This window comes from Salvelinus namaycush, chromosome 31 (assembly GCF_016432855.1).
Source record: "Salvelinus namaycush isolate Seneca chromosome 31, SaNama_1.0, whole genome shotgun sequence".
NCBI lineage: Eukaryota > Metazoa > Chordata > Actinopteri > Salmoniformes > Salmonidae > Salvelinus > Salvelinus namaycush.
The window spans coordinates 24,472,581-24,485,306 of record NC_052337.1 but is presented as its reverse complement, the minus strand read 5'-3'; the positions used below and the strand labels follow the sequence as shown (position 1 = coordinate 24,485,306).

The 12,726-nt window shown below is 44.1% G+C and overlaps 1 protein-coding gene across 1 annotated transcript; it reads left to right on the top strand.

Annotated features, from left to right (window-relative positions):
* The first annotated feature begins 304 nt into the window (after positions 1-304).
* Positions 305-7,445, top strand: LOC120025523 (nodal homolog). Its single transcript, XM_038970091.1, has 3 exons — positions 305-599; positions 6,368-7,134; positions 7,293-7,445. The coding sequence occupies exons 1-3, from the start codon at positions 305-307 to the stop codon at positions 7,443-7,445; spliced, it is 1,215 nt and encodes a 404-aa protein (XP_038826019.1).
* The last annotated feature ends 5,281 nt before the right edge of the window (positions 7,446-12,726 follow it).

Genomic DNA, 12,726 nt, shown 5'->3' with positions numbered 1-12,726 from the left:
CACTCCAAAGAGCAGTTGGTTCTGATACACAACCACATGGACAGATTTAACCCTTTGAGCTCTCTGTTCTCCCGCTGATCACACCGTCACTTCAAAAACCCGTGGCATGACAGAATTTGCAAAGAAAGACACAGGGTTGTGATAAGAGTTCTTACTCCAGCAGACAGCATATCTCACCTGAGGTGTTCTCAACTGGACAAGCTGGGAGAATGAGCTCTATCCTACCTGTCTGTCTCTCAGCACAAGAGTTTTACTGATTTGGATTTACAGGAAAATACTACCTTGGATTAACTAATTTCGAATTATGGAAGGACTCACCCTGTCTATCTTTTCTGTGCTTCTGGTGGATTTGTGCTCTGTGGTTGGAGCGGAAAATATCCCTGGGAACCGTGAGGCTTTCTTCCACAGAAGTAGTGGAGGTCACAGGGACCATGTTCATCACTCCAGCAGGTTCCCACTCTACATGATGCAGCTCTACCGGACTCTGCTGGAGGGAGACACATCCAGGGCGCCGCCATCTGTCAGCGCCGCCCCGGCCAAGAGTGAGGACATCTCCCGTCTTCACGATTCTGACTCTGTACTCAGTCTGGTAGCCAAAAGTGAGTATCTTTATTTTGCAACACTTTTTAAGCACCAATTCAATTGGGCACATTATTTAAACGCAATGTAAGGATTTAATTATTAGTTAATTATAATAACAAGCGAATTCCCTCTCAGTTACATTTATTCAATAAGCAGTGATTTGAGTTTAGGCTACTAGAGCGCGTTTTGATTACTTTGCGCCTATGTGCTTCGCAATTATTTTAGCATGGGAACCTTATACAATGCGTATTGTGAAGAGCCTCTAGGCTATGGCACTTTAGCGCGTACTAGACCCAGGCTGTCTGTTAGAAGTGTGTCAGGAAGGGAGCAATACACAATGCGACAGTAACAACATTCTACTTTATTAACTGCTCATTGCATGTCAAAAGATGGCGTGTGAAAGCTGTCTGTGGGCAACAATAAAATAATTGACACTATCTGTGATTGATTTAATGAATGGGACAGTCTGATAGTCACAGAGGTGAGAGACATGCTTGCACACTTTCATAATCCGTGTCTGCTGTCTGCTTTGCGCAAATATTTTCTGTTATGTTTGTTCCTTATATAATGACAAACCGGGGCGTAGGTTTAACTACTTTTAATGAACATATACTTCAGCTAGAAAACTCCATGTTTAGCCATGCAAGGCATTCTTTAACCATCTCCCGCGCCCGCATAGCCTGCTGGGTAACGTAGTCAAAATGTTATTAACACATAACAACACATCTTCTTTCCTTTAAAAGAAAACTACTTTTCTATGTAACTACACATGTCACATCACATTTGTTTACTCAACCTGCAAAACATGCAATTTTCAATAACACACATTTCTTTCCCCCAATTTTTTCCCCTTAAAAATAAAATAGTTTTTCAACTAAATATAGTCTGCCCAACAATACTCTATTGTGGCTCTATTTCTATTCACATTAACAAAACATTCAGTCCAGGTGCCCCTTTTTTGTATTTTTTTGATTTTTTCTTAGCAATTCTTAATAATCCTTTCAGGGGCTTTGACAGTCCTTTTTGGTCATTCTGCTGAAGTGCTTCCTGAAACAGTTGGACGGCGTTCATTGTCAGTCAGGGTGTTCTGACTGAATTGTCCATTTCTAAAGGCATTTGACGCTTCAGCAGTATCCTCCCGATGATCCTCAGTCCCTTGAGTGAATGGCTGAAGCCTTAGATTCACTCTGTTTCGTCTCAGTTGTGATCCATGCTCTGTTTGGATCTCATAGGATCGCGGTGCAACTTCTCTCTGCACACACCCTTGCTGCATCCAGTTCCTGTAGTGATGTCTCGGAGTCGTACATGATCTCCAGGTTTCAGTTCAAGTAAGTGTCTTGCACTTTTGTCGTGTCGCTGTTTTTGTTTGTCTTTCTGTTTTTCCTTTGCGAGTTTGACTTTGTGAGCACCTCTGGGTGTTAGCAAGTCCTCATGGATGGGTAGGTTGGTTCTGATGCGACGTCCCATCAACATTTGTGCAGGTGAAAGTCCGTTCTGCAGCGGTGCGGTGCGGTAGATCATCAGATTTTTTCGGAAATCCTCCTTTCCATCATGTGCCTTTTTCATCAGACCTTTGACAATTTTGACTGAACTCTCTGCTAAGCCGTTGGATCTTGGGTAGTTGGGGCTGGAGGTGTTGTGTCGGAATCCCCAGTCGTCAGCGAACGATCGGAATTCAGAACTTGAAAACTGCGGGCCATTGTCCGAGTACAGTTCAGACGCAACCCCATGTCTTGCAAAGACTGATATCAGGTAGGTGATTACAGCTTTGCTGGAGGTAGTTGGCAGTGTTGCTACTTCAGGGTAGTTTGAGTAGTAGTCGGTAACAACAATGTGACTTTTGCCATTGCAGTCAAAAAGGTCAACTCCAACTTTGTAGTAGGGTCTGTTGGGTACTGGATGAGGCATTAGCGGCTCTGCTTGCTGCTTTGGCCTGTAGGTCAAACACAGTTCACATGAAGCAGTGGTCTGGCTGATTTCCTGGTTCATTCTTGGCCGGTACATTACTTCTCGTGCTCGTCGTTTGCATTTTTCCTCACCCAAGTGGCCCTCGTGTATTTTCTGTAGCATTTCTTTGCGTAGTGTCATGGGAATGACAATCTTGTTGCCTTTGAACACTATGCCATCCACAACGGTGAGCTCTGCTCTGCACATCCAGTAGTCCTGTATTCTCCTTGGACAGTTGTTTTTCTGTGCAGGCCATCCTATCAGTGTTGTTTCTTTCAACTCTGTCATTGTTTAGTCAACTGCGGTCTCTCTTTTGATCTGCTCCATTCTCTCAGAAGACACAGGAAGTGATGCTACGATCATGTCGACGTAGGCCTGAATCTCAGTGTTTTTCTGTGTGTCGAAGCTCTCCTTCTTGTCGACTGCTCGGGAAAGAGTGTCAGCGGCGAACATGAACTTTCCCGGGGTATAGATCATCTTGTCACGATCGTCATAATAAGCGGACCAAGGCGCAGCGGGATATGAGGACATCTTCTTTTATTTGAGATGACGAAACACGAAACGAACACTTTTACAAAACAAAACAACAAACGACCGTGAAGCTACAAACGTTAGTGCATACACAAGCTACAAACGTTCAACATAGACAATTACCCACAAACACCTAAAGCCTATGGCTGCCTTAAATATGGCTCCCAATCAGAGACAACAATAAACAGCTGTCTCTGATTGAGAACCAAATCAGGCAACCATAGACTTTCCTAAACACCTACACTGAACACAAACCCATACATACTACAAAACCCCCTAAACAATATACACACCCTAAACTAGACAAAACACACAAACATCCCCCATGTCACACCCTGACCTAACTAAACTAATAAAGAAAATCAATATAACAAAGGCCAGGGTGTGACACATCTTCACATCATACTTTTGCAGTCTGATCAACATTCTCTGGATACTCATTGGACAATCATTCAGTGGCTTAGACATGATTGACACCAATTGTTTGTGGTCGGTTTCTACTTCGACGTCTCGTCCGTAGACGTATTGGTGAAACCTTTCGCAAGCGTATGTGCTTGCCAGTAGTTCTTTCTCTATTTGTGCATACCTTGTCTCTGCGCCTGTCAAGGCTCTGGACGTATAAGCGACGGGTTGCCATGTGTCGTCATGCTGTTGCAGAAGAGCTGCTCTCAGGCCAAACTGTGACGCGTTTGCAGAAATCCTTGTGCTTTTCTCTGGATCATAGAACCTGAGCACTGGCTCTTCTGTGATTGTCTTCTTTAGGTTTTTGAAGCAGTTTTCCTGTTCATGGGACCATTCCCATTCATTTTTCTGTTCCAGAAGACATCTGAGTGGAGCGGACTGTGCTGACAGTTGAGGTATGAACTTTGCAAGGTAGGTGATCATGCCCATGAAGCGTCTCACATCGTCCTTGTTCTTCGGGCGCTCCATGTTGTTGATGGCTGATGTTTTCCTCGGGTCTGGTTTGACTCCGTCCTCTGAAAGTACATCTTCCACGAAGGTAAGTGTTTTCACACCAAACTCGTATTTGTCCTTGTTTAGTTTTAGGTTGACTTTCCGTGTCAGGTCCAGCACTTGTCTCACTCTCGCATCGTGTTCTTCTTTTGTGGACCCCCAGATGATGATGTCATCCATAATAGTCTCCACTCCTGGAATGTGCTCGAAGATCATGTGGATTGTCTTGTGGTAGACCTCTGGCGCTGAGAGAATCCCATATAGTAGACGAAGAAATCTGTACCTGCCCTCAGGTGTGTTGAATGTGCATAGCCTTGAGCTTGCATGATCTAGCTTCATTTGCCAGAATCCTGATGAGGCATCAAGCTTACTGAACCACTTTGCTCCAGCAAACTGCCACATTATCTCTTCTCTGGTTGGCAACTTGAAATGCTCTATCTTGATTGCTTTGTTGACATCTCTCGGGTCTAGACATATCCTGAGATCGCCGTTCTTTTTCACCACAATAACCAGTGAGCTTACCCAGTCTGTAGGTTCATCCATTTTTGTGATGACATCCATCTTTTCCATGCGTCCGAGTTCCTCTTTGAGCTTTTTCCTCAGCGAAAATGGAACTTTTCTGCATGCATGCACAACTGGAGTAATTTTGTCATCAGTACATATTTTGTGTTCTCCTGGTAAACATCCAAGACCCTCAAACACATCCTCATACTCAGCCAATAGTGATTCTTGGTCATTTTCAGTCTGTGATGTCACTACATACACTCTTTTCAACAAATTGAGCTTTTCACATGCATTGATTCCTAGAATAGGCTGTACACTCTTTTCCACAATCAGCAGCTGTGCTCTGAACTGTTTTCCTTTATGTTGTAAAGTTACTATGCAGCTACCTTTGACTGGCATGTTCTCCCCAGTATAACCAGTAACCTTAATTTTCACCGGGTGTATTTTGCTCTTCACCTTCAGTGTGTTGTAGTCATCCAGCGACAACAGGTTTACCTGTGCTCCAGTATCAAGCTTGAATGGTATTATAGTTTCATTCACAGTCAATGGCACAATCCATTCAGCATTTACTGCATTGCATATTTCCACAGAATCAACAAAGAATTCTTCCATATCCTCGACTGTGTGAACCTTTTTCTTTGTAGCCTCAGCTTTGCAGCATTTTGAGAAATTATTATTTTTCCCCACAGTTGTTACATGATTTGCCATATGCAGGGCATTTTTTTTGGCTTGTGGATAAATCCACATTTTCCACATGTAGTGTTTTGATTTCTCTCTTTTGCTTGTTTTTGTTTTGTAAGGCGTTGTGTGTATTGCTCCTCTCTTTTTATTGCATACACTGACGTCTCATCCCTGCACAGCTCTTTAGCTTGTGCTCTGGTGGTTTCAGCTGCTCGACACATATTCACTGCTTTATCCAAAGTTAAATCTTGCTCATGCAGCAATCTCTCCTTGAGTCCATTATCAAGTATGCCACAGACTATCCTGTCCTTCACTAGTGAGTCTTTCAGATGTTCAAATTCACACGTTTTGCTCAGTGTGTTTAGCTCAGCCAAATACTGGTCAAAACTGACTCCCTGTTTCTGATCATGAGAGAAAAACTTGTATCTCTCAAACGTGACGTACTGGCTTGGTACAAAGTACTCCTCAAATTTAGCCATTAGCACAGTCAATGTCAAGTTTGCCTCGTCTTGCCGAAAGCTATTGTAAATGTCCAATGCATCCTCTCCAATAACATGCAGAAAAATGGAAGCTTTCAATTTGTCATCATCTCCCCCTGCACCACTGGCTGCTAGGTAGATTTTAAATCTCTGCTTGAAACGTTTCCAATTGTCAGCTAGATTCCCTGTTAACTGCATAGGAGTAGGAGGACTAAGCCTATCCATGACGGAGATCAGGAACAGTGTCAATTTCTCTTACTTCAGTATGTTGCTCATCAACTTGCTCGTCAACAGAGTCCAATGCAGCCTCGCTCTCGCTGCTGTCACTCTCGCTGCTGCGGCTCGTAGTCCTCGCTCTTGCAAGCTAGCATCTTCGACTACTCACGTCACTTGACTTGTGGTAGAATGTTCAATTTTCGTCGCGGAAATTTGCAGAGTTACTCCTTTCTTTTCTCTGTCTCTTCATAGCAACTACCAATCTGACACCATGTTATGTTTGTTCCTTATATAATGACAAACCGGGGCGTAGGTTTAACTACTTTTAATGAACATATACTTCAGCTAGAAAACTCCATGTTTAGCCATGCAAGGCATTCTTTATCCATCTCCCGCGCCCGCATAGCCTGCTGGGTAACGTAGTCTAAATGTTATTAACACATAACAACACATTTTCTATGTTTTCTCTCCAGGTTGTCACCAGAGCGGTGGGAGGTGGTCTGTCACCTTTGATGCGTCCTCCATCTCTGCAAGTGACAACATCAAGCGCTCTGAGCTGCGGATCCGCCTGCCTACCTTCTCTGCCTCTGAGCATGTTACTGTGGACTTGTACCACTCCCAGAGTGGCCGCTGCTCCAGCCCGCCATGCCCAGAGAGCCTCTTCCTGGGATGCCTGAGGGCAGAACCCAGCTCCCTGACCGCCACATCCAACTGGAGGGTGTTCAACGTCACCACCCTGTTCCGCTACTACTGGCTGCACCAGGGAGGCTCCGCACCTGGCCATGAAGAGGGAAGGGCAGAGAGAGAGAAGGGTCTGGAGAGCGTCCTGCACCCCACAGCCGACCGGGTCATGATGGTGGTCTTCTCCAAGCACCAGACAAAGAAGAGGGCCCCCACCCTCATCCGCACCGCTGAACATTCCAAGTACGTCACTCTGGACCGGGAGCGAGCTGGAGCTGGCCCTGCTGTCAGCGTAGAGGGAGGAAAGGGAGCCCGGCGCAGGAAGAGGCACGGGCTTCACCAGAGAGCAGGAGTGGCTGGGGTGGCCCCTGGCGTGCCCCACACCGAGGAGAGGAAGGGCCCGCTGTGCAAGAAGGTAGACATGTGGGTGGACTTTGACCAGATAGGCTGGAGTGAGTGGATTCTTTACCCCAAGCGCTATAACGCCTACCGCTGTGAGGGCAGCTGCCCTACCCCAGTGGACGAGACCTTCACCCCCACCAACCATGCTTACATGCAGGTAAGACTACCAACATTACATTATCACTGCTGAAAATGTACATGTTTGAAATAGATTTAAAATAGAGCCATTGATTTGTTTCCTATTACAATATTGTATGATTTCCTGTTTGTTTGTGAGTTCACTTGTACTAACATGTCTTTTTCTTCTCTTTCCAGAGTCTACTGAAGCTTCACCGCTCAGACCGGGTCCCGTGCCCATCCTGTGTGCCCACCCACCTGGCCCCTCTGTCCATGTTGTATTACGAAAACAGCGAGGTGCTGATGCAGCACTTTGAGGGCATGGTGGTGGACGAGTGTGGCTGCCACTGATCAGCATGTCTGCCAACATGAACACCCCATAGGCACTTTCCTTCCCAGAGAACATCACTCTGTACCAGTTTCTGCTCGACCTGCAGACCTCACAAAGACAGTTGAGGTGCAAATGTGTGGGCTCACTGTGAGTGTAGCCTCAAAGTTCAGGGTTATTCTAGTAGGGCAGCTGCTGCCTTCAGCCATGCTAAACTATATGGATGTACTGGACACTGAAGCAGACTCTGAACACAAGCACTGAAAAGGATCAAGAGAATCACTCGAAAGGATTTTAAACTGAGATCTCCTGACTGCATACATGTATTATGCATAAGGACTCATGATTGAGACAATAGCAGATACAAGGACACATTTAAGTTGCCATTGTCAATGCTGACCCCTAAAGCACTTTAATTCCACTGTGTGACCTGGTAATCATATGGTTTAAAAAAAGAGTACATATTCATGCGAGAAGTATTATTTCATAAAGGACGAAATATCTGTAAAATGTCACATGAACCTTTTGTTTAATAAATCCTCAATTTATTTCCGTCTCCATCTATGGTTTTCACAGGACTTGTATTTTTTAACAACATGGGATATTTTAGAAAGTTGCATACTCTTATCTTATTTAATAGTAACACAAAAGGATAGTAGAAAGTATGTTTGTCTTTTATTAGTTCTTCTGTAGAAAAATTATTCTGCAAAATGTAGCCCTAGTTTTACAATCAACAACTTATTACCCGAATACAAATTAACAAAGAACAAGCCTGAGAATGGTATGCTTACAAAATGCTACTGGAGAAGACTCAAACATATCATTCAAATGCTTCATCTTTAAGACAGGATAATGACTAACAATTAGTAAATAATATTAAATCAATAGAGAGATTGTATGTACATGTTTTCTCTTCCTGAGCGATTAGAATTATGACTGCACATAATAATGCATCACTTCAATAATGAAGTCTTCATTCATTTCAGTATGCTGTGCTGTTTCCAAAAAGACCGTTTAAACATGAGTCACTCTTTCATTGTCATCCTCAAGGCTGCAGATCCAGCAGATCCATCAAATGGCTAAATGTCCATTTCAAATTGAGCATCCTCCCCTGCAAAGACAAGTTGAAAGCAAAAACATGATGAAAATACTCATCACAAATGACACAATATGTCATACACCTGTGAGCACACACACACTCACACCTACCCTTAGACTCTTATCTGCACTCTTGTCTACTGGGGGATTGTGGTTGTTGGGGGTCTGTTTGGGGTGGGCTGTGTCAGTCGTAGTGTTGTTTGAGAGGGGGTTGGTTACCCCTGGAATATCAGGAAGACAGGGAGGGGTGCATGTCAGAGGGGAGGTTTGACACTCCAGGAGGAACTTCTGGTCGTAGATGTAAATGGAACTGGGTGGGTTTGGTGGAGGTCGATCGACAGTGAGAGAGATCACAAACAGGGTTCTGTGTTTCACGTCATGGCAGCAGTGTACCTGTGAATGTGTTACTGACCCACATTGGATTTCTGTCAGGCTACAACAACCAGTCACCATTTATCTGTTCAGCTTGTGGCCAGATGAGTTAAGTGCCAACATTCCCACAACCTGCTAATGAAATGGGATTGGTTAGAGACCATGCTCTGAGCTATATTCTTTATATATGTTGTCTTTCACCTTGAAATAGTACCTTAAACAGGATATAGACACTTGTAATGGTTCACAGAGAAAGGTTTTAGCACTTTGAGTGTTTGTTTGGTAGCCAAGTGCTTGACAGTAAGCCAACATATTTCCATAGTGTGTCAATGGCAGTGGAAGGAAATATATAAATAGGATAGAAGTTTAGAGTGATAAACAAGGTGCTAATTTAGCATACATAACATTGCATTACATTTTTTAAAGAAAATGTCTGAAAGGATACATGTTGACACAGATTATAGGCCTACATTATCATTGGCATATGCCTACTCATGAGGATGGTGATGAAGAAGATCCTAACATACTGTTAAATTAGGCCTATTAATATAATAATGATTATTCTTATAATAACAATAGTGTATTTACTTTTATTATGATTGAGTTTCACATACCTCAGATCAAATCAAATTGTGTTTGTCACATGCGCCGAATACAACAGGTGACCTTACCGTGAAATGCTTACTTACAAGCACTTAACTAACACTGCAGTTTTGAGAAAATAGAGTTAAGAAAATATTTCATCAAGTAAAAAGAACTTAAAAAATAAGTAACACAATAAAAGAACAATAATGACACTACAGGGGGTACCGGTAAAGTAACCATGCATAGATAATAAACAGCGAGTAGCAGCAGTGTAAAAACAAATTGGGGGAGGGGGTGTCAATGCAAATAATCCGGGTGGCCATTTGATGAATTCTTTAGCAGTATTATGACTTGGGGGGAAAAGGCGTTGTCGTGCCCTCTTCATGACTTTCGTGGTGTGTTTGGACCATGATAGTTTGTTGGTGGTGGACACCAAGGAAATTGAAACTCTCGACCTGCTCCACTACAGCCCCGTTGATGTGAATGTGTTCGGCCCTCTTTTTCCTGTAGTCCACGATCATCTCCTTTGTCTTGCTCACGTTGAGGGAGAGGTTGTTGTCCTGGCACCACACTGCCAGGTCTCTGACCTCCTCCCTATAGGCTGTCTCATCGTTGTCGGTGATCAAGCCTACCACCGCTGTGTTGTCAGCAAACTTATTGATGGTGTTGGAGTCATGCTTGGCCCTGCAGTTGTGGGTGACCAGGGAATACAATAGAGGACTAAGCACGCACCCCTGAGGGGCCCCCGTGTTGAGGATTAGCGTGGCAGATGTGTTGTTGCTTACCCTTACCATGTCCAGGATCGAGTTGCAGAGGAAGGTGTTTAGTCCCAGGGTTCTTAGCTTAGTGATGAGCTTTGTGGGCACTATGGTGTTGAACGCTGAACTGTAGTCAATGAACAGCAATCTCACATAGGTGTTCCTTTTGTCCACGTGGAAAAGGGCAGTGTGGAGTACGATTGCTTCATATGTGGATCTGTTGGGTCAGTATGCAAATTGGAGTGGGTCTAGGGGTCATACTAAAGAGTGTTCCTCCTGGTGTTGTAGAATACTCTTGATGTATTATTGATGGTGACACTGTGGGTGATAGGGATTCCCCAACTAGTAGTCTGACTCCCAGTACCTGAAGACATCCTTCGAACTATGAAGACAAACTACTAAACAGCTATAAACCATGCACTTCGTAAACAAGATCAAGCGTAGGCCTATAGCTGCTGACAGACGGCGAGAAAAATGTGCATCTAAATGTCACCGTTTTTCTTGACATTCAATCGTTTATGATCTGTCGTAACTGCTTGCCCTCCACGTGCCTCCAATACACAAACAGCAAGTGGCACTCCTCAAAAAAACACTGCCAGGAGTGCCAGCTTTGATTGGCTGAAATACTGGAGACGTCATTCATGTGTCAACCAAAGAAGGGAGAGGTTACATACAGCAAGTTGTAGTTTTATTGAATCCTCTAACTGTCACACCCTGATCTGTTTTACCTGTCCTTGTTATTGTCTCCACCCCCTCCTGGTGTCACTTGTTTTCCCCAGTGTATTTATTCCTGTGTTTCCTGTCTCTCTGTGCCAGTTCGTCCAAGTCAACCAGCGTTTTTTCCCATTCTCCTGCCTTTGCTATTCTCCTTTTTCTAGTCCTCCCAGGTTTGACCTTGCCTGTTTCTGGACTCTGTACCCGCCTGCCTGACCATTCTGCCTGCCTTGACCTCGAGCCTGTCTGCCACTCTGTACCTCTTGGACTCTGAACTGGTTTTGACCTTTTGCCTGTCCATGACCATTCTCTTGCCTACTCCTTTTTTGGATTATTAAACATCTTAGACTCCAACCATCTGTCTCCTGTATTTGCATCTGGGTCTTGTCATGTGTCATGATACTAACACCCATGTAGAGGAATACACCCATGTAGAGGAATATAAAATAGCCTAAATAACTATGTAAACTGGAAAAATGAAGATATCAATATCCCTGTGAGAGTATATGTATAGCCTATGTAGGGCTATACATACCGTAATTTCTGGACTATTAAGCGCACCTGAATATAAGCCGCACCCACTGAATTTAAAAAATATATGTATTTTGTACATAAATAAGCTGCACATGTCTATAAGCCGCAGGTGCCTACCGGTACATTGAAACAAATTAACTTTACACAGCCTTTAAACGAAACACGGCTTGTAACAAAAATAAATAGGCTTTTAAACGAAACACGGCTTGTAACAAAAATAAATAGGCTTTAACGAAACACGGCTTGTAACAAAAATTTAAAAAATAGCAGTAAACAGTAGCCTACCAAGAAAGTCATTGGTCACTATCTTCCTCCTGTGCACTGAAACCACTGAAGTCATCTCCTTCGGTGTCGGAGTTGAATAGCCTCAGAATTGCTTCATCCGATGTTGGGTCGTTTTCATTGTCGCTCTCGTCACTTTCATCCGGAGGCAAATTCCCCGCTGAGCTCATGCTGCCCTCTTCAACACGCAGCAGTCCAGCCTTTCGAAACCCGTTGATGATAGTGGATTTTTTGACAATGCTCCACGCTGTCAGGACCCACTGGCAGACTTGACCATAAGTTGCTCTTCGCATGCGGCCCGTTTTAGTGAAGGATTTCTCCCCACTTGTCATCCAAGCCTCCCACTGAACACGGAGCGCCACCTTAAATGCACGATTTACACTGATGTCGAGTGGCTGCAAATACTTTGTTGTGCTCCCAGGAATCACAGCTGGAATTGAGTTTGTCCTCTTGATGGCTTCTTTCACAGAATCTGTTATGTGGGCCCTCATGCTGTCCAACACGAGCAATGCCTTGTTCTTGTGAAAGAATCCTCCCGGTCGCTTGCCGTAACACTCCGTATGCCATTCATGCATTAGGCCTTCCGTCATCCATCCTTTCTTGTTGACTTTCACAACAATTCCTCTCGGGAATTTTTCTTTTGGCATCGTCATGCGTTTGAAAATCAACATCGGTGGAAGCTTTTCTCCCGATGCCGTGCAGCTCAGAACACAGGTGAAGTGCGTTTTTTCATGCCCAGTTGTTTTCAGCGTGACGGATGATTCGCCTTTCCTGTTGACAGTCCGAGTGAGAGGCAGGTCAAACGTCAGAGGAACCTCATCCATATTTATGATGTCGTGCGGGCCGATGGAATGCTCCGCTATCTTTGCATCAGTGAATTTGCGGAAGTTTTACATTTTTTCCTCGTAGTCGGGAGGGAGCTGCTGACACAGACTCATCCGTACCCTGATGGACAGGCCTT